Below are 20,365 nucleotides of genomic sequence, written 5' to 3' on the forward strand. Positions count from 1 at the left end.
CAATGGAAGTAAATCAAATATCAAAGAGGTGTATATAGATAGCAACCTGATATCTCTTTTATAGTAAGCCTTATTAACCAGTACATGCATAAAAACAATTAACCAGCTGTAACCTGTATCTCTGCTACAATTTCCAGCAAATCTTTCCAGGACCACATGTTTAGTATTCCAAATGTTCTATAAAACAAAGGTTTAGTTGTTGTAGGAGGGCTTTCAAGTCAAAATTTGCCTCAAGTACACTACAAATCTGAAAAATCTAATTACACTACACTACAAATCTGAAAAATGTAATAATGTAACTGACACTAAATTGCTCTTTTTAAGTCTATAAGAATTCCATTCGTAGGACATCATCTACAGCCCAATAGACTTCTCCAACTTCTGGATTTGGTTCAAGAATATCCATGTCATCTGCAGAGATAGGAGCCCATTTGAGATACCACGAAAATATTAACAAATATCAGAGAAAGAAAAGACAACATAGAGAAAAGTTTCCAATTTACCATCACATGAGGAGCAATCCTAACGCAATAAACAGGAAAGCCAGTATAGAATTTGAATGGTCCCCCTGATTTGAGAGTCTTCATGGCACAGTCCAGGGAGCCACTGTAAGGGTATTTACCAGTTGCATCTGGTTGCATTTTTTGTATTTGTGTTTTAACATAATCAAACGGTAAACTGCAAGCTGAAGCAAAGAAACCTGAAACAGCACTTGCCCCTACAAGAGAATACATGAAGGAATTATCAGAGCTACCTCAACCTACAGACATTATACACAGTACAGAACATTCAGAACTACCTCAACCAACAGACATTATACTCGGTACGAATTGGACTATGCAAAAGCAATGGTGACATACTAACCCACTACTGTACTGGCTTCACCAAATCCAAGTGAATCCTTGAAGAACTCAACACTTTGATCATAAGATGCAAGCATCCCCATATTAAGAGCCATTGCTCTTACTACAGTAGGACCAGCTCCTTTCCACAATGCAAGAACACCTTCATCAGCGACGATACGATATAGTGCATGAAAAGCATTTGTGTAGTTTCTGCGTTGTGCGGCAGGTAATGTGGCATCGGCTTGCATACGAATAAGGGCTAAATCAGCTGGACTCCCAACACTAGCTCCAATTGCCCCAGCTGTCAAGCCACAAAGAGCTTTCTGATAGAGAGGCAGAGGCTTCCCATCATTGGCAGCAACAGCTTTGTTTGTCAAAATCCTGCAAAGCAATCAACAATTTTTTTTTGTAAAAAATAGAATCATATTATACCCAAGGAAAACATATCTAAAAAAATCTCAAATCTGGCACTTCGTTGCATTAGCTCTCTTGTTCTTGATTATAAGAAAACCGGTAATCTGATTAACCGTTAAGGTTTCTCTATAATGTACACAGAGAACCCTCCATCAGACACCCGCATCCAGACAGAATTCATTTCTAACAGGAAAAGTAAAAACTTCAGTGGAAGGAATCCAAATTATCAAAAAAATGGTAAAGGGGAGTAGATCAAGGTCTATAACATTTGTTAAAAAAAGAAAATTAAAGTTTTTACATATAAACTCTCTCTTGGGCATGTTAATATCAATGGAACTTGCATCTATAACATTTTATCTACAGTGTGATTCTGCATCACATCTTTGCTACCCAATGCCCACAAACAGTTTGAAACATTAGAGAGAACAAACAACAAACCCTTTATAGACAAACTACAATTGGGGCTTTAGGCCTTTTACTTACAAGATATTCCTGACACAAATAAGCTCAAGCAATTTACTGATGACACAATAAATTTTAATCACCTTGACATGAATCACATCCCCATTGGTATCTATTCAAAGTCAAAGTAGAACAGTTTTGACCAATTTTGCCACTAGAGATTATTCCCCCATTTGAAAGTGAGTAATCATGACGCAAAAGTTAAGTGAGAATATCATTTTCCCTATTTAAAAGTATATGACTACTAAAGGTTCTGCTATCTCACTTGACATTCGCTCCATCTTTGCGCGAATGTCTAGCCACATGGATAAAAAATGCAAAAAGAAAATAAATGTCTAATTCTTGGGCATAAAGAAGAGTATAGAGGACCCTATATTCCAATGGGAAAGCAATTTAACTCTTTTTTTCAGTCTCAACTAGAAATTCTATAAAAAGACCAGGAAGACAGAAATGAAAAAACAAAATTCGTTTCAAATCTTCTACAGCAATTAAAAAAATGTATAGGAATGAGAAAAGGAATAGGAAAGGGCACTTGAGGAGGGAGGGGGGAGATGAAACAAAGTTTCTTATTACCTCCCTGTTCAGGTAAATGTACAAAATCTTAAATAGTTACTCCTAGCAAAATAAAGATTCAAAAGCCACCACTCATAGCTTGAACACCATAGAATTTTTATGAGCTTACAGATAACATTATTTTTCAAAAATTGTTAAAGGCTTTGTTGGCATTTTGCGGCAATGAAAAGAATATGCTTTAAAATTATATATATATATGAAATGGTGCATTCATTAAAAGCCTGAAGCAAACAAACAGCTACAACATCAAGAGGAAAACTTACAATGAGAGTGGTGGGAAACCCCCTCTTTAGCAACCTTTTCAAACTGAGCCACCAGTTAAATAAGGCAGCTTAAAAATCTTAGTTTATTTCTTCCTTTTTATTTTTTCAAGAAACCTCACATCTTATAGATTGGTCATCAGAAGGAACTAGAAGGTTGTTATCACCTCCACGGATTATGAAATTCCAATCCCCACAACCTGGAACCCTTCGAGTTAAAGTTCAACTGTCATGGCAGTTTAAGCAATTCAGGCTCAATAGGGAAGGAGGAGTGATCAGGACCTTAAAGGTAATATCCTTCTTGTTTATCCTGCACGCATCAGTCAGTGTGATGCCATGGTGATGGAATAGAGGGCCCTTCTCCAAGGCCTACGGCAATATACGAATAGGTTCAGTGTCCCTCACTGCAGAAGCAGATTAGACCATAGATATTAGATGGGTCAGTGTGTGCAAGTGCCACCTGGCCATCTTTTAATATATTTTGGCATGAGTGAGAATCTCTGTGAAGATTTCAATGTAGGTTGGCTTCAATCCTAAGAGCACCAATAGCATTGCAGATGCATTGGCTCATGGAGAGGTTCGTTGACAAAACCTTGTTGTTGGCACCTCTCACCCCCGAGTTATTTTCTTCCTTGTACTTCGTTTTTCCTTGTTGCTATATATTTTGAGTAGCTGTACTTTGCCTTACTCAGAAGCAATGCCAGATCTAAAACTTTTTAGAATAGAGAGCAGACAAACACAAAGCAAAGGGGAGGAGAGGGTGGCAATCTTAAAGGGAAGGGGCCCACCTTCAACTGGGCCATAATTATACTGTTTCAAATATTTCAGGGGGCTAGTTGCCCGAGCCCCCCTCTTAACTTATACTGTTTGCTTCGGAGCCTTCTCAACGGCATCCTTCTTCTCACAGTTATCACAAAAAATATAGCACTTCTGGTGATCTCGTCTTCAAACAATAACAGATAATACAACATAATATGACCACCACATCAAACAAACCCGTCCAAATCTTTTTCCAAGACAAATTCCCCTCATCTTTTCTTTCTCAATTTCCTCGTTTAATTCTTTATTTCACACAACAAACTGTCTGGAATTAACAAAATAGGTGACAAAAAGAAGCCATCTTAAGATGACTAAATGACAGCCATCCAAAAATATAGGTGGATAAAACCAAATATCATTCTTTCAATAATGTTTCCATCACTTTTATTTCTTTCTTCCTTTCTTTTTATGACTTGTGGCCCAACACATAGGAGGAATGATTTTTTTTATTATTTAAACAGCACAAACTGCTTGATTTAGAGAGAGAGATTATTAGTTCAACCGAGATGCAAAAAATACTAACATGCAAGAATTTGCACATGTAGTTAGCATGCCTTAGGAAGTTCACAACCATGTACTCATCTAAGAATGGAAGATTTCTTTAAAACATAAAGACAAGCATCAGATCATGAAGAAGAAAACCTCTCTAATGAACAACAAGGGTTCCAACGCTCTGAAGCAATTGGCCCCATGCCTCCATGTTAATCAAGGAGGTGGGACCAATCCAAGACGGTAACTAAGCAAATCCAATCTCAACTCACGACAAGAAGAGTTCTCCCTCTGAAGCAATTGGCCCCATGCATCCATGTTAATCAAGACGGTGGGACCAATCAAAGACAGCAACTAAGCAAGTCCAATGTCAACACAACACCATAAAAAAGAATATATCCAAAGGAAATGAAATCTGACCAGATATATGAACTTAAAACAACCAGATTATAAGACAAGCAATTGGAGATAATTAAAAAGTGAAGCACTCACGCTATCAATAACAACTGAACAATTATGTCAATTCTCTACTCTTATAATTCTAAACAATTATCAGTCTACCATTCAGTTTATCAGACCCTTGGCTCCATGGCTACATGGGAAGGTTTCTAGTGTGAGGTCTTGAGTTCAAGTCTTATCAGGGTACAGGATCCAAATTTCAAAAAAAAAAAGTCTAATGTTCCTGTTATCGAGAAGATTAGAACAACAAAAACACTTTCAACAAAACAAACAACTCGTGTCCAAGAACTACTTCCCTTCTCATGCAAATATCAAGTAGGACAAATGACTGCATCCATGTTATTGCGGATATGACTTCTGAGAAGAAAGTGATTCACTAGTCCTTCGGGAGTTTGCCAACAAGGTAGAGGCTGTTGGCTTGCGACAAAGACAAGTGTCACAAAATTCCAGCTCCAAAAGCATGAAGTCCTAGATTCAAGCTCATGCTTCGCTAAACCCCGTTCAGAAAATCAAATTGTTCATCTCTCATGAGGACCCCAGACTACACTCATTTTTTTTTCTAGACTAAAAATTGATGTTCATTTTTATATATTTTATGAACAAAAAATTAACTGCATGCTTGAAACCCATTATTCGAAATGCAATAAATGTGTCAAGACAAGATAGAGCATCATGAGCAAGCAATCATAAGCTAATAGAGAATTCTTTTTTTTCTATCCTTTTTTCTCTTTTTCTTTTGGGAGTAGGAGTGCGAAGAATTGGATTGAAATTCATGGCCAAAAGAAAGAATTTACAAGTGTTAGAAAACAAAATTTCAGGGGAAAAAATATGAGATAAGAAGATTCAATCATAAGAGAGACGAGCACCGAGGGTGCAACAAGTTCCAATTGTAGGTATCCACTTTAAATTCCATTATTCAAGCTTTTTAAAATAATTTCAGTATTTAAGTGTTGCAACTGAATTACAGGAATAAGATATAGAAGGGAATTTTACCTTAAAGCAAAAGCAACACATAGAATACCCCAAGAAAGGACATCCAAGATTTACAAGAAAAAAGTGAACAGAAGAAAAAAAAAATATTGATAAAATATGTTATAGTGATACAAAATGAGTTCAATTTAGTAAAGAAATTGGAAGAAGAATATAGCAGGAAGATTGACCTGAAAGACCCTAGTCGAGCAGTTGTATATGTAGCTTGCCTGAGCAACCCAGCTGAAAGCCCCTGATTCAGAAAACAGTAGTTTAGATACAGAAGGATACAAAATATATTTCAGCCCACAAATTATATTCAATTGATAAATCTCTAGTTTCTTAAATGACAATGGATGTATCCATCATATGAAAATAAAATAGACAGACCCACAGATTTTTTCTATTAAAGAAAGGAGAAATGACTCTCCATAAATTAATGTCCAGTGGTTGTCTTGTATAAAAAAGAGAAATGTGAACACACATACAGGTTTAAATAATTAGTGAAGAGTTCGAGTCTCTAACAGGAGATACAGAAGATAAGTTGCTTCAACATGGCTGGCTCAAAATGCCCATGAATATTACAGTAGCAGAAAGATGCATTAACAGAAAGAAAATCATTATTTCACTATCTATTCATATCTCTCAGATTCTACCTCTGTACTCTACTGCAACAGAAGAGGACATCTAATTATTTATCAAACCTTCGCTTTAACACACACAAGAAACTAGAGCAGACAGCAGTAGAGAATTTTATGTTCATAATATTAATAGAGAAAAACGAACAAAAAGCAGATCATGTAAGCAATACTTACTTTATACAAGGCACCAAAACCTTCTTCACGCAGCATAGTCTTGGCAACATGAGCTGCTGAACCCTGACCCAGCTGAATTCTCACCTGAAAATTAAGAGCAGAACAATAAAAACTGAAACCGAGCCGCCCAGTCCATTTACCAACAAATAAATTCAGCAAACCCATTCGATAAAAAAAATACCACGCCCAGATAAACAACTGACAAGGAAACAGAAATAGACTAAAGGAAAAATACCACCACGTATTGGAAAAGGAAGATAACCAGATCAATAGAACTAAAATCACAGATATGCAACATTTTATTTTTGTTCAGTCTGAAAAAAAACCGTCTATTTACGGAAAGATAGACGAATTAAGAGCAGCATTTGACAATAGTCGGAAAATGAAGATTCAATAAAGACTACGTCTCCCTATTTATGCATAGAACACATTTTTACTCCAAAATACTCTTAGAATGAAAAACACGAATCTTTCTCGCGCATTGACCCCTCCGAAGCCATAACGAAAGCGCGTGACAACGTCCAGCATAAAAACAATGAAGAAAAGGGGAAACGGAAGTACCTTGATCATATCAACTGGCTGAATGACGCAAGTAGCGAGCATACCAGAGGCTCCTCCATTGACAAAGGGCTTCACGGTGGTCCAAACACCGGTTGCCTTGGGCTTTTCCTCTCCCATTCTCCTTGAAACTCAAAAACAGAGGAGCACAGGGAGAGGAGCAGAAGAGAAAAAGGCGAAAACGCAGAGATACTCTACTTCTTCCTATAGAACGAACCTCTATAAAAGTATTCAACCCTAAGAAATTATTTCCCTCCTACCAGCATGGGATTCTTTCTGCCTCTCTTTACATAACCACTTGGTTGGGCTGGGTTGGATAATTTACTGGTTGAACCGATTGACCCGAAGTGACCCGACTTGACCAACTTTAGATTGACCTGATTCTAGACTGTATAAATCCAACCCACCGGTCCGTTGAAGTCTGATTTATCCACAAGAAAACTGAGGCGTGGTTTTCAGTACTGTCACGGTTATGGAGCCCACGTGATGTTGACGTCACGTGAGCCTCCTTCTCCTATAGAATCCAGAAAGAAAGAAACCTGATCCACGAATGTTTAACGCAAGTATCCTTTAGCTGGGGTGGAGATGGGCTCAAACACAGTTCAAACTTAAAATGCTGAGAGCCACCAAAATACAGTTTCAGACAAATCCATCCAGTTATCCATTAGATGTAGCTGCCGCATGTGTCAAATCAGTAGAACTGAGGTCCACCTTTGAGCATACCTTTAATTTTTTTCTTTTGTCCACTTAGTTTGTGTGTTCATAATTCTCAAAATCCCTAGAGAAAATAAAAAATTCAGAGACCAAGGAATGCCCACACGTAGTATGCGAAAGATAGCCTCAAACCCACAGACCAAGGAGAGTGTCTATATAGCAGTAGCATGATGATAAATAAAAAGTCATCTGATAAATATGACACTCATGTGATTAGTTTATAATTTATATCTCTTATTCACTCTTATTAGGGAGAATATGTATTCTTGTAACATTAATATTTTTTTATATCTATAAATACAACTTAAGGGAGAGGGTTTGAAAAAGTCCATGACCCTATTCTTCCTCATCTTTTCTCCAAATTCGTTACTCTTCCTCTTCTCCTCCTAAAACCTTCTCTCCACAACTCTTCTTCTTCTTCTTACCCCTTGATCCTCTTCATAAAAAAACCGGCCAACATAAAAAGAGATGAAGAAAACACATATTTTTAGGGATTTATTCTTTTTTAGGTCATACATGTTGGGAGGCTATTAGCCTCAAGTTCCTCTTGTTAGACCAATGGTAAAATTATATTGGTCTTCGTTATTTGATGATAATAAAATAATTAGTTTGAAATTATGCTACTAACAATGTTGTTAATGTATGTTAGATACATGTCTTCCAACAAAATATTATAAAATTTGTGGCAAAAACTTTAAGACAGAAGAATGCTGAATCAAGTTGTCAATACAAAACCTAGAGCAAACATTCGTTGAAGATTGTCGTTGTGAAGAAGAACTTACACATAGAAGAAAATTAAAAATTTTAAGGCTAGAGTTCAAGCATCATTAAAAAAATATTGATTACTCTAGCTATGTAAGTAGATAACCTACCAAATTTTAATTCTCAAGAACAAGTATTTGTTAGAGCATTAAGACATTTTTTTTCAAAACCATACTCAAAATCATCATATACATTGTATAGAAAGGTTTTGAAATAATAATATAAGTTTTCACCAAATATAAACTTCACTTGAAACTCAAATCTCATGCTTTTGTATCGTACTGATTTCTAAATTCAAGAAAAAACATTAAGACATGCAATATTTTCTAAAATCATAGACAGAACAATTGTCAAACAATGTGGTACACCTAGAGACAGTCAAAGCAATCTGGGACACATGTTTTGAATTAGATTCTGCCCCTTGATAGTCGACAAAAAAATTATGATATTTTTCAAGAGGTGCAACACATAGTATAAAGATAATCTTCATGAATACTTTGCCAAATTTAGAGGGCTGCTACAATAGTGGAAGGTTACACAACCATATGCACTTGAAGTTACCACGTAGGAATAGTAGAGGGAAGACCTAGTCTCAGTTATATGTCTTGCTAATCTACCACTGTACTTGGATGTTGCCAAGGCATAGGTACTTAACTCTGGTGCAAAACTGTTTTTAATGATGTATGTGCAACCATGCTAAGGATTCCAATTAAGGAGTCCAATAGTCAACCAAAACAAGTGGAAACTCAGCTATGTTCTCTCAAGGGAGAGGGAACAATGGTTCTGGTAGAAGTAAAGGAAGTGGTGGAAAGACACCTGGTAGAGGAAGAGGTAGAGGTCGAAATGCTCCTACCTCCAACATTGGTGGTTATCAAAGGAAGTGTACCTTTTGTAGGCTTAACAACCATCTAGTTGAAAATTATTGGAACTTACATAGAAAACCACCTTACTTCAAAGTTAATCAAGCATCAATCTCTACTACATCTACCAACAGTGAAGTACCCTCAAAGTTTTCCAGAGGAAGATTGATCCTATCAGAAGAGGATCATTAATTGTTTCAAAAGTTTAAAAGTATTATGGATACTCCCCAAAGCAACACAAGTGACACAATTGCTTCTACTAATATGTGTTTCTTTCTCTCATGTTCTAGCAATTCACCTTGGATCATTGATTCCGAAACCTCTAAACATATCATAGGTAAAATTGAAAATTTGTCCTTTGTGATACCATGCACTTTAGATCGCTTTGTCTCCATTGCAATGGATCACAAACTAAGATTCAGGGTAATTCACCTTGGATCATTGATTCTGAAGCTTCTAAACATATCACAGGTAAAATTGAAAATTTGTCCTTTGTGATACCATGCACTTTAGATCGCTTTGTCTCCATTGCAGATGGATCACAAACTAAGATTAAGGGTACCAATACATCCACCATTTCACCATCGTTTTCACTTTCTAATTTCTTGTTTGTCCCTCGATTTCCATTGATTTTTATGTCAATGAGTCAATTGACCAAAAGAATAAATTAGTTTGTTACTTTTTTCCATCTCATTGTGTGTTTCAGGACATCAAGATGAAACAGGTGATTGCTGGTGGCCATGAGAGAGGGGGGCTTTACTATATGCACCCTACTAATTGACAATAGTAGCAACAACCAAAACAAAAGAGGCTTCCAAAAGGCATAAAAGACTTGGCCAACCCTCATCAGAAAATTTTAAAATTGTCCCTTCCCTTCATTAGGTTTCACAATTGTCATGTGAATTTTGTGAGCTTGGGAAACACCATTGATCTATTTTTCAGCCCAGACAAAACAATATTACTTCTAGTCATTTTACTTTAATTAATTTAGATGTATGGGGACCTATTATTGTACCAAAAATATCTCAATCTAAGTATTTTATTATATTTTTGGATGATTACTTGAGAGTTATATGGTAATAATCGATGAAGGATAGGGCTGAGGAATTTCCTATTTCACCTCCTTTTGTACTATGTTGGAAAATTAGTTTAAAACCTAGGTCAAAATCTTTCAGTCTGAGAATACGAATTTTTCCTCTCCCTTTCAAAATTTTTGCAAGGAAAAAGGGATCATTCATCAATCGTTATGTGTTTATACACCTAAACAGAATGGTGTATCTGAAAGAAAATATTGTCTTCTTATTATTTATGAATGTTCCCCAATTTTATTGGCCTTATGCAGTCCTCACTGTTTGCTTTTTATTAAACATATGTCCTCCGGTGTAGTTAAAGGTGCCACCCCCTTCTCCTCACTTTTCTTGATTCAGATGTTTTCCGATTGGCACCTAAGGTATTTGGATGCATATATTTTGTTCATCACTTGGGGCCTCCCCAAGGTAAATTCCTTCCTCGGGCTGTTAAGTGCATTTTCTTGAGATTTCCAAATATTAAAAATGCTATGTGTGTTACTCTTTGTCCTTGAAGAAAACGTTTATCTCAGCCGATATTTCCTTTCTTGAGCATCAACCTTATTTTTCTGTTAGCTCTCTTTCTAGTTTCTCATCATCTACAATGATGCCAAAGCCACTTATTCCGGCGGATTATGATTTTTTAAATTGTGGACACCCTCTCTCTACACCTGTTGATCAGGCATCTGTGGAGTTTTCAGATGATCTCGAGGTATGTTATGCTCCTTCATCTCTAGTAGTTTATGGACCACCTTGTGATACTAGGCTCATTGCTCTTTGCAAAGAGCCCCGCTCCATTGTTGTTAGACCTTCATCCACCTCATACTTATCTCGCATTATGTTTCCACTCACCAATTGTCTCGGAATTGTCTTTGAATTGTCTTCTTCCACCATTCCTACCTGCTATGACGAGAATTTCACTGATCCGAGGTAGAAATCTGCCATGGATGAAGAGATCCAAGCTATGTACCACAATTCCACTTGGCATATGGCTATCCTTCCGCCAAGAAAAAATGCAAACGGGTGCAAACGGGTCTTCTCCCTAAAGTATAATGTCGATGGTTCTGTTGCTAGATACAAGGCTCAATTGGTTGCTAAAGGTTATACTCGGTCTTAAGATAAATGATTATGATGTAACCTTTTCTCCTGTTGCCAAGATGAACCCCCACCTAGAGTTCTTATTTCTCTAGTAGCCAATTTAAATGGCAATTAACATCAGTTAAATGTCAATAAGGTTTTCTTGAATGATATACTCTCTGAGGAAGTCTACATGTGGCAGTCACTTGGTTATATGGTCGAGGGGGAGAAAGTATGTTGGTTGAATAAAACAATATATGAGTTGAAACAGTCTCTATGAGCTTGGTTTGATAAATTTACCATTATGGTTACAAAACTTGGTTTCAAGAGGTGTGAAAGTGATCACTTAGTGTTTACCAAAAAATCCACTAAGGGCAACATTCTTATGGTGGTATATGTGGATGATATTGTTATTACGGTTAGTGACCTTTGTGGAATTCAACAGGTAAAGCAAACCTTAATAAGAAGTTCTAAATCAAGGACCTCGGGCTTCTCAAATACTTCTTTGGGATGGAAGTTTTTCAATCTAGATATGGTATAGTTCTATCACAAAATAAGTATGTACTTGATTTGTAGAAGGAGACTGATGCTTGGATGCAATCATGCGAACACACCTATGGAACCTAACATTAAGTTGTGTGCAAGAACTAGCAATGATGTTGATGTTAGTTTGTTTCAACAGTTAGTTGGGAAGTTGATTTATCTCACAGTCACAAGACCAGATATTTTCTATTTTGTCAGTGTTATCGACTAGTATATGCATCAACCACAACAATCACATTGGGAAGCATTGGAAAAAATCTTTCAACATCTCAAGAAAAGTCCAAGTCAAGGGCTGCTATATAAATGTCATGATCATAAAAAAAAATTGAAGGTTTTGCAAATGTTGACTAGGTTAAGTGCCTTGATGATAGAAAATCCACATCTGGTTACTGCACAACTATTGGGGGCAATCTAGTCACCTAGAGAAGCAAAAAGCGAAATGTAGTGGCTAGATCGAGTGCGGAAACGAAATATCGAGCTATGACACTTGCAATAGGTGAATTATTAACTGCACAACTATTGGGGACAATCTAGTCACTTGGAGAAGCAAAAAATAAAGTGTAGTGGCTAGATCGAGTGAGGAAGCGGGATATTGAGCTATGACACCTGCAGTAAGTGAATTATTAATTGCACTCCTACTGGGGGCAATTTAGTCACCTAAAGAAGCAAAAAATAAAATGTAGTGGTTAGATCTAGTGCAAAAGCGAAGTATCGAGCTATAACACTTGCAGTAAGTGAATTACTATAGTTAAAATCATTCATAATTGAGTTTGGGTCTTATATAACCAAACCTATACAGTTTCATTGTGACAATTAGACGATTGTCCATATTATGACTAATCCAATATTTCATAAGAGAACCAAACACATTGAGATAGACTATCATTTCATACGAGAAAATTTTCAAACCGGAATAATATTTATACAATATCTTTCAAAGAATCAATCGGCGAACATCTTCACAAAGGCTATTACTACAAAGTCACTCACAAATACCTCCTCCGAGTTGGGAATATTTGATGTTTAATCTCTAATTTGAGAGAGAGTGTTGAAGTAGTTTGATTGATATTCTATGAGAGTGAGTGGTATAAGCTATAACTAGTAGTTAGTTTAAATGTCTCATTTTTCAAAACACAAGAAGAAACAAAACAAAAACAATTTTTTATCTAGTATTCTTCTCACCCGTGTAGATCACCATTTGCTTGCAACTATTGTCAAATTTCATGAACTCTTCCAACTCATCAGTGGAATTTATGTCTCACATGCCTTTCCATGGAGTGGGTTTAACTATTCAGGTGCAACAATAATGAGGCTATTATTGTCCAAATGCGCAGTGGAGAAGATGAAAAGTAATGTCTGAAAGTCTTGATTCTCTCTTAAAAAATCCGAAATGCCAGCTTCATCTTCTAATTCCGCACCTGCTTTTGCTGGCCGATCTACCGACCAAACAAGCAATTTTAACAAAATCATTTTGACCTACTTTTGACCCATACATGACTAAGACATTTACCTTGTTGACCCTAATTCATACCTAACGTAAGCTTAGACATGAAGCGTGCTACTAAGAACAGTCACACATAGATAAATGTTACAAAATCGTATGATCATAAATAGCACAGATGTCGGTGGCATCCTTGCTATTTATTATAAAAAATGGATTATTTTCAATAACGAAAGCCACGTAAGATGTTAACAGCTAAGCATCTCGTCATCCCCGTCTGGACACGTGAGGAGGACATGGTCTGAATTATGAATGCGGTTACATTTAATTTACGTTATTACCCCTGTTTTTGGCTTAGATCTACGGACGTTCGGAGGTCAAGTTCGTCATAACCATCGCTCTGTCGTTCCGAATGAAAGAAAATGCCAGCTAGCGGTCTCACTAGTGGACCCCATTGCGTTGTCCCCACCGTCGGACTCGAAACACGATTAGTATCCAATTTAATCTAAAGGTCGTTACCACTTGCCAGCTATGCCGTTCGCTGTCTTGTTTAAATTGCAAAAGGGAAAGTGCATTGGGGGAAAAGAGTAACTGTTTGTTACATTCTAATTTCCTTCCACGAAGGTAATAAACGGGAGAAACTTTGGTTTCTGGCGTTGGATTCCGATCGACTGATTGAGAGACGAAGAGAAAATGAGAGAGATCATCAGCATTCACATCGGTCAAGCAGGAATTCAGGTCGGAAATTCATGCTGGGAACTTTATTGTCTCGAACATGGAATCCAGCCGGATGGAATGATGCCTAGGTAATTTGCTTCTTGGCGTTTGTGCGTATTGTTTGTCGAACATTAGATCTTCTGTATTTTGGATTGTTTCAAGTCAAGTTATTTGCACGGGAATTTTTTTTTCTTTTTTCTTTTTGCATTATATTATTTTCTACTGTTTGGTGTTCGATGCGCTCGTAGCATGTTTTGTTTCCTTTTCATTTTTTAGCGTGATTTTTCTTTACTTTAATGTCGTAATTTGAGGAAGTTTTGATTTGCTCAATCAGCGAGAATATTTCGTCGTAATATGTTTGTTCTAATATTTCTGAATGTGGCTTATTATTGTGCCTTTAGATGGATCTATGGCAACTGAGGAAGCTACATTCTAAATATATGCCCTTTCTGATAAAAAAAGTTGTCTTTGTTCTTCGATTTCTACTGTCTCTTTCCATGTTTGAGGGCTCTATTTTTCATTTTTTCGTTTTCCCTCAATTTTGCCGTGTCATTAGTTGTTCGTTGCGACATTCATAGAGTAGCTTTTCACGTGTCGGAAAGAAATTTTGGTTCTGTTTTAATATGTTAATGTCTTTGATTAAGAGGAAGTTTTGGTTAGCTTTCTGTGTTCTAATGCTTAAATTTTTGTTACTATTTTTTCAAAAGTCTTCCTGAAATTTTTTTTGATGGTTTTCTTTGCGTTTATTGGTTACATTGAGAGAAGTTCATGATAAATATTTTGAAGAAGTTGCTTCTGATTATATGTATATTTCTCATTAGAGGCGGAAAACTGTGCTTTCTCTTCTTCTCTTCTCCTCCCCAAACTTTTTTCCACTACTGTATTCATATTCTTAACTTGTTTATATTTATTTTACTTTTTTTATTTTAGACTACTGAACCAGGCAGCAATATAACTTTTATGAAAGTGGAAGCTACTTTTGGTTGAAAAATGCTGAATGGAATTTAGGTCAATATTCTCTTGTTCAAAAAATGAGCTGTGAGACTGCGCTGTTGATTTCTGGATGCTAATAGTTTCTGTTATATTTTCTAGTTTGAATTGGATATTTGCTTCATTTTGTGTTGCTTTGCAGCCACTGCAATCATTGTTTAAGATTTTTTGAATGTTGAATACACAGGCACGCTATAACCCTATCCCATGGCATGCATTTGAATCCAAAACCTCCCTCCCCATGATGGCCATTGAGCCAAAGGATTAATCACACTTCTCTTTAGTCTTGACTTGAGGTTCAAAAACTTCTCTAGAGTCATTTCTTTTTGTTTTAGCTGCTATGGACACGCAGCAGGATTAGAGTGTGTCTTGACTTGGAAAATATTTTCATCATGGACTTCAATTTGTTGAGTTTGTATCCGCACAGAGAGAGAGAGAGAGACAAAGGCTTTGCTAGCTGCTTTTTCAAAATAAACGAAGAAGTACCTACTCATTGGTGTAGGTAGCTTAGCTCTGAGACCCTCTTTAAGCACCACTTGGTCATGTATTTCATATTTTGTCAAGTTAGAACGCTATAACACTAAACGAAAATCACCTGTTTAACTTTTTGGTTAAGAAAAACTAGATTTCTCGGTTCATAGTACATACTCTTAGCTGGACCACCTGATCTCTCCTTTGTGGGAATACATTGTCATGGGCCTGCATGGTTGCCCTTTTCTTCTTAAATGAAAATTCTAAAGTTTTAGAGTTTGAGCTCTAAATTGAACAGATGCCCAGCCTTTTGGTTGGTGTGATTGTTAGTTTTGTAGAATGCAGTTTCATGGGCTGTCATTTATGTCGATGTACTCTGAAATCAAAATTCTAATGTATGTTAAAGTTTCCCCCGTAAAGGTAATTAGAAGCTAACAGTTTCGGTTATTTTCTTCCATACTTTGAAAGAGGAGTTATCCACTCTTGCCATAATAAGACTAGATCTGTTGCTTTAGTTGCTTGCTTAATACACTTCCAGACATTCAACCCAAGACCTTGATGGTTTCTCATGCCTCGACAGAAACCAATGGTTTCATGTGGTTGACTGAAGAGACTTCATTATCCAACAACATATTCAATGGACTTCTTTTTGTCTGACTCCTTCAAACTAAATTTTGATGGTGGTTCTCATGTCAACCGTGATCTTGGTGTTTGTAGTAGCTTGGTTAGAGACGATATGAACAAAATTATCCTATAGAAGGGGATTCTTTTAAATACAATTTGTCGTGTTAGTCATGGTTTTTATTGGCCTTGGAAGTTAGGCAACATTTTTGACAACTTATGGATTTTACTGTGACTGTGTATGGTTTAGATAGAAAGAGAACTCGTGTCTGATTCATTAGCCAATAATGGGGCAGCGAAACCTGAATCATGGAATTGCTAATTCTCCTTTTTCTCTACTTCTTTTATTTCTGAGTTCTTCTTGGCTCCTTACCTTTTTTCTACGAATACATTTTTTTTTTCTTACTAAGATCTTGTTTACTTAAAAAACAAAGATATTTGTGTCTGGCTTATCCCTCGCTAATTTCGGGCATTCACTTCATACTGCTAGTGTATATTTTTTTTAACACTCATCCTTATTTTGTATTTGTTTTTCAGGTTATCTTGACATCTATTAAATTTTAGTCATTTTTTATTCTTCTCTTAAGGTCCATACTGTTGATCGTCTGTGCTTGACATCTATAGAGTTTTAGTTTGTTCTACATTCATTTTCTTGACATTGATATGAATCATCTGTCATTGTTTGCTCTCCTTATCCTGCTTCTTCTTTCCCATCTCTTTTGCTCAAGACGTGCTGCACTGCTGTAGAGTCACTGTCTGCAAGCTGCTAGCCATTAGGGCATAGGTGTCTGGCAGTGAAGAAAGAGGGATAAGTAGAGAAGAGATGGGAAGGGGAAATAAAAAAACTGGAAGAATGAAGAGTCACAGGGAAGAGATGGCTGTGACAGCAGCTTGGAAGAGGTGGAAGGCGATATTTTTTAGGGTATGTTACTTATGTGGCATGCCAAATGGATGCCATGTTGTGCCATATAAGCTGCCATATCAAGTGTAAAAAATTCCACTCCTGTCCATACATGCAGTTACCAAAATTCCTTGCAGAAGTCAGTTGATGTTTCTTATTTATGGATTATCATAACGGAAGATGCCACTTTGCTTTCTGTGAATTGCTTTGGGATTGACTTCGGAAGGCTACTATTGTTGCATTCCTTTATCTGATGAAGTAACATTTTCTGATTTTTTGTATTATTGTGGCATGACTATCAAACCATTTCTGCATGTTTTATTAGATTTAGGAGTTGCCTCTTAAGTTTATATTTGAGAGTGCAAATTAGATCTAATGAGCTCTCTTGTCCTACAGCGATACATCAGTAGGTGTTGCACATGATGCATTTAACACCTTCTTCAGTGAAACTGGAGCTGGAAAACATGTTCCCAGAGCTATATTTGTGGATCTGGAACCCACAGTCATTGATGAAGTTAGGTCTGGGACTTACAGACAACTGTTTCATCCAGAACAACTTATTTCTGGAAAGGAAGATGCCGCCAACAACTTTGCTAGGGGACATTACACTGGTAATTTACGTTTAGTTGCTACTCTATTTTTTCTATAAGCCTTAGGGTCCAGGAAAGCCTTGAGAAATCTTGTATCTGACATTAGATATGTTTTCTTTATGTATTGCAGTTGGGAAAGAAATTGTGGATCTTTGTCTTGATCGAGTAAGGAAATTGGCAGACAACTGTACTGGATTGCAAGGGTTTTTGGTTTTTAATGCTGTTGGTGGTGGTACTGGATCAGGTTTGGGCTCCTTGTTGTTAGAGCGTTTGTCTGTCGATTATGGCAAAAAATCAAAGCTTGGTTTCACCATTTACCCTTCTCCTCAGGTATGCTTTGAGGCCCATTTACATATATTGTGCTGAGAATTTTTCTCTTCATGGCAACAGCTCCAGAGCCCCAACAGTTGGCTTGTTGTCATCCTTTATGTGATATACTCTACAATTATGTAAACCATTTTTTTTTTGGATGCCTTTTGTTGCAGGTCTCTACAGCAGTAGTGGAACCTTACAACAGTGTGCTTTCCACTCATTCCCTACTTGAACACACTGATGTTGCTGTTCTTCTAGACAATGAAGCTATATATGACATTTGTCGAAGATCCCTTGATATTGAGAGACCTACTTACACCAACTTGAACCGGTTGATTTCTCAGATTATATCATCCTTGACTACTTCCCTGAGGTTTGATGGTGCCATCAATGTTGATATTACTGAGTTTCAGACAAACCTTGTCCCATACCCGCGAATCCATTTCATGCTTTCCTCATATGCTCCTGTCATCTCTGCTGAAAAAGCATACCATGAGCAATTATCTGTTCCTGAGATCACAAATGCAGTTTTTGAGCCTTCAAGCATGATGGCAAAATGCGATCCAAGGCATGGAAAATACATGGCGTGTTGTTTAATGTACCGTGGAGATGTTGTACCGAAAGATGTGAATGCAGCTGTTGCAACTATTAAGACCAAGCGAACTGTTCAGTTTGTTGACTGGTGAGTTTTGCAACTTGACCTCAAATTGAGCAAACAGCTGGATGATAGAGTTACCATATGTTTTGCAGTCAAATTGGTTTTTTGAAGATACTAACATTTATGGGTTTTGAGTTGCATATGTTTTGCCATATAATTGTAGTCCTATTAACATGACATACCATATTTTCCGGAAATATCTAGCTTCTGCCTTGTCCCTATCCTTCCCAAAATGACTGCAAAAAAGAATGTTAAGCAGAATATCTAGGGTGAACATTTTAGTATGCTATTGTGTAGGTTACCAAAATCCTAACTGCTTTCTCTTCTCTATGAATTTTATATGCTATTAAAACTTTGAAATAATACATGCACAGTAGCTTCTCTCCTCCATGCTCAAGTTCTAGAGAGAAGATGGCCTCCTAAGAGTTGTGAACTCACATTTGAAATAGGAATATAGCATTAAATGTGGCGAGCTATGGATGTAAAGTCCCAAGTTCCATCTGTAGTTTAGGTCAGTGATGCCTACTTTCTTTAGTAAAAGGGGAAAAGATGCAGGCATAGCTAGTTTAGGTCTGTGTATTCAGCTTTCCTATATGTGACTTCCTGACAAATGGGTATTACTAGAGTGGGTTTGGGATTTGGTGCGACATTTTGCACCAAATTCGTGATAAAGCCGCTTCAGGCCATCGAAGTGGAGCTTTAAGTGAAAAGTACAGCTTCTTACAGATGAAAAGTGTATACAGCTTCTTACATTTTGCACCAAATTCCCTTTCCAATCTCTGTACTGTTTTGGTTTGATTGGATGTTTGCCCATTTGAACCCTAGAAAAGTTGCATCTATCATTTCTTATCCATTTTGAAAAGCGTTATAATTCTTGGGAATGTTTCTTTTGGAGAAAATAACATATTGCTTGCGTACTGGGAAATTGTCACAGTTTGTTGTTTTCTAGGTGCATTTACGTTTGCTAAATCTTGTGGTATATATTTCAGGTGCCCAACTGGCTTCAAGTGTGGGATCAATTACCAGCCTCCAACAGTTGTTCCTGGGGGTGATCTAGCCAAGGTCCAGCGGGCAGTGTGCATGATCAGTAACAACACAGCTGTTGCAGAAGTCTTCTCCCGAATTGATCACAAATTTGATCTCATGTATTCTAAACGTGCTTTTGTTCACTGGTATGTTGGAGAAGGGATGGAAGAAGGAGAATTCTCGGAAGCCCGTGAGGATTTGGCAGCACTTGAAAGAGACTACGAGGAAGTTGGGGCAGAAGGTGCCGAGGAGGAAGAAGAAGGTGATGACTTCTGAGAATGAAATCTAAGTTTAGGGAGTAGGGTTATCTGTTGTTGGACTCGATTGGATCACCTTGGTTTCCCTTTTCCTGTTGTATCTTCTTGTTTTTTGAGTGTACCAGTAGCTCATTTCCCAAATTGTGTATGGTATTCTTCTCTAGTAGTTTCTTCTGGTTTTTTTCTGTTCAAGTATCTTGATAAGCAATTTCCAAAATATACTTTGTTTTCCGGCTTCGATGCTTCGTTTTGGTTTCACAAATAACTACAGTACCATGAGCGACATTAACAATATGCAAAAATTGTATGGTCATGTTTTGTCGATGCTCTTGAATCTTTTGTTTTCCAGTCCCCAGGAAATCGTCATATTTCCATCGTGACAGAGGACAGAGGACCTAGTTATAGCAATCGTTTCGTCTCCAAATAACACAATCATGAGACCAAACGCCGATGTCATCAAACATCAGATTTTCGGTCATTCACCGGTACTATCTGGTGAAGGGGTCTTGCCGACAAGGAGCTGAGACTGAGTTGTTGGAGAGACGTTTGGTGGAGAAAACGATACACGACCAACTAGATTTACATCAGGTATAGCGATTAGAAAGATGATATCCGTGTCACACGCATTTGCACAAAAAGTTGATTGCTGTACTTGTCAACGGAGAGACTAGATTGTCGTTTTGGAAGAGATCTGT

At 37.1% G+C, this 20,365-nt stretch overlaps 2 protein-coding genes across 2 annotated transcripts; one reads left to right on the forward strand and one right to left on the reverse strand.

Moving 5' to 3' along the window:
- Positions 1–98: 98 nt before the first annotated feature.
- Positions 99–6,909, reverse strand: LOC137936550 (mitochondrial dicarboxylate/tricarboxylate transporter DTC-like). Its single transcript, XM_068781293.1, has 6 exons — positions 6,667–6,909; positions 6,106–6,189; positions 5,482–5,543; positions 865–1,226; positions 504–718; positions 99–411 (listed from the first exon to the last, which is right to left on the reverse strand). Exons 1-6 carry the CDS (start codon positions 6,781–6,783, stop codon positions 355–357), a joined length of 897 nt encoding a protein of 298 aa, XP_068637394.1. The 5' UTR covers positions 6,784–6,909; the 3' UTR covers positions 99–354.
- Positions 6,910–13,697: 6,788 nt separating this feature from the next.
- LOC137936001 (tubulin alpha-5 chain) lies at positions 13,698–19,862 on the forward strand. Its single transcript, XM_068780474.1, has 5 exons — positions 13,698–13,933; positions 17,224–17,438; positions 17,548–17,747; positions 17,903–18,411; positions 19,377–19,862. Exons 1-5 carry the CDS (start codon positions 13,821–13,823, stop codon positions 19,687–19,689), a joined length of 1,350 nt encoding a protein of 449 aa, XP_068636575.1. The 5' UTR covers positions 13,698–13,820; the 3' UTR covers positions 19,690–19,862.
- Positions 19,863–20,365: the final 503 nt, after the last annotated feature.

This window comes from Aristolochia californica, unplaced genomic scaffold (assembly GCF_029961685.1).
Source record: "Aristolochia californica isolate CCGP_79_NKW_82.1479 unplaced genomic scaffold, dmAriCali1.0.hap1 SCAF_7, whole genome shotgun sequence".
Taxonomy (NCBI): Eukaryota; Viridiplantae; Streptophyta; class Magnoliopsida; order Piperales; family Aristolochiaceae; genus Aristolochia; species Aristolochia californica.

What these genes read in the sequence shown, in the direction of transcription:
- LOC137936001 (XM_068780474.1), top strand. Translation starts at nt 13,821, where the DNA reads ATGAGAGAGATCATCAGCATTCACATCGGTCAAGCAGGAATTCAGGTC. An exon ending in TGCTAGGGGACATTACACTG is followed by an intron (nt 17,439 to 17,547) that starts GTAATTTACGTT and finishes TATGTATTGCAG; the next exon opens with TTGGGAAAGAAATTGTGGAT. An exon ending in CCATTTACCCTTCTCCTCAG is followed by an intron (nt 17,748 to 17,902) that starts GTATGCTTTGAG and finishes CTTTTGTTGCAG; the next exon opens with GTCTCTACAGCAGTAGTGGA.
- LOC137936550 (XM_068781293.1), bottom strand. Translation starts at nt 6,783, where the DNA reads ATGGGAGAGGAAAAGCCCAAGGCAACCGGTGTTTGGACCACCGTGAAG. An exon ending in GCTCGACTAGGGTCTTTCAG is followed by an intron (nt 1,227 to 5,481) that starts GTCAATCTTCCT and finishes ATTGCTTTGCAG; the next exon opens with GATTTTGACAAACAAAGCTG. An exon ending in TGAAGCCAGTACAGTAGTGG is followed by an intron (nt 719 to 864) that starts GTTAGTATGTCA and finishes ATTCTCTTGTAG; the next exon opens with GGGCAAGTGCTGTTTCAGGT.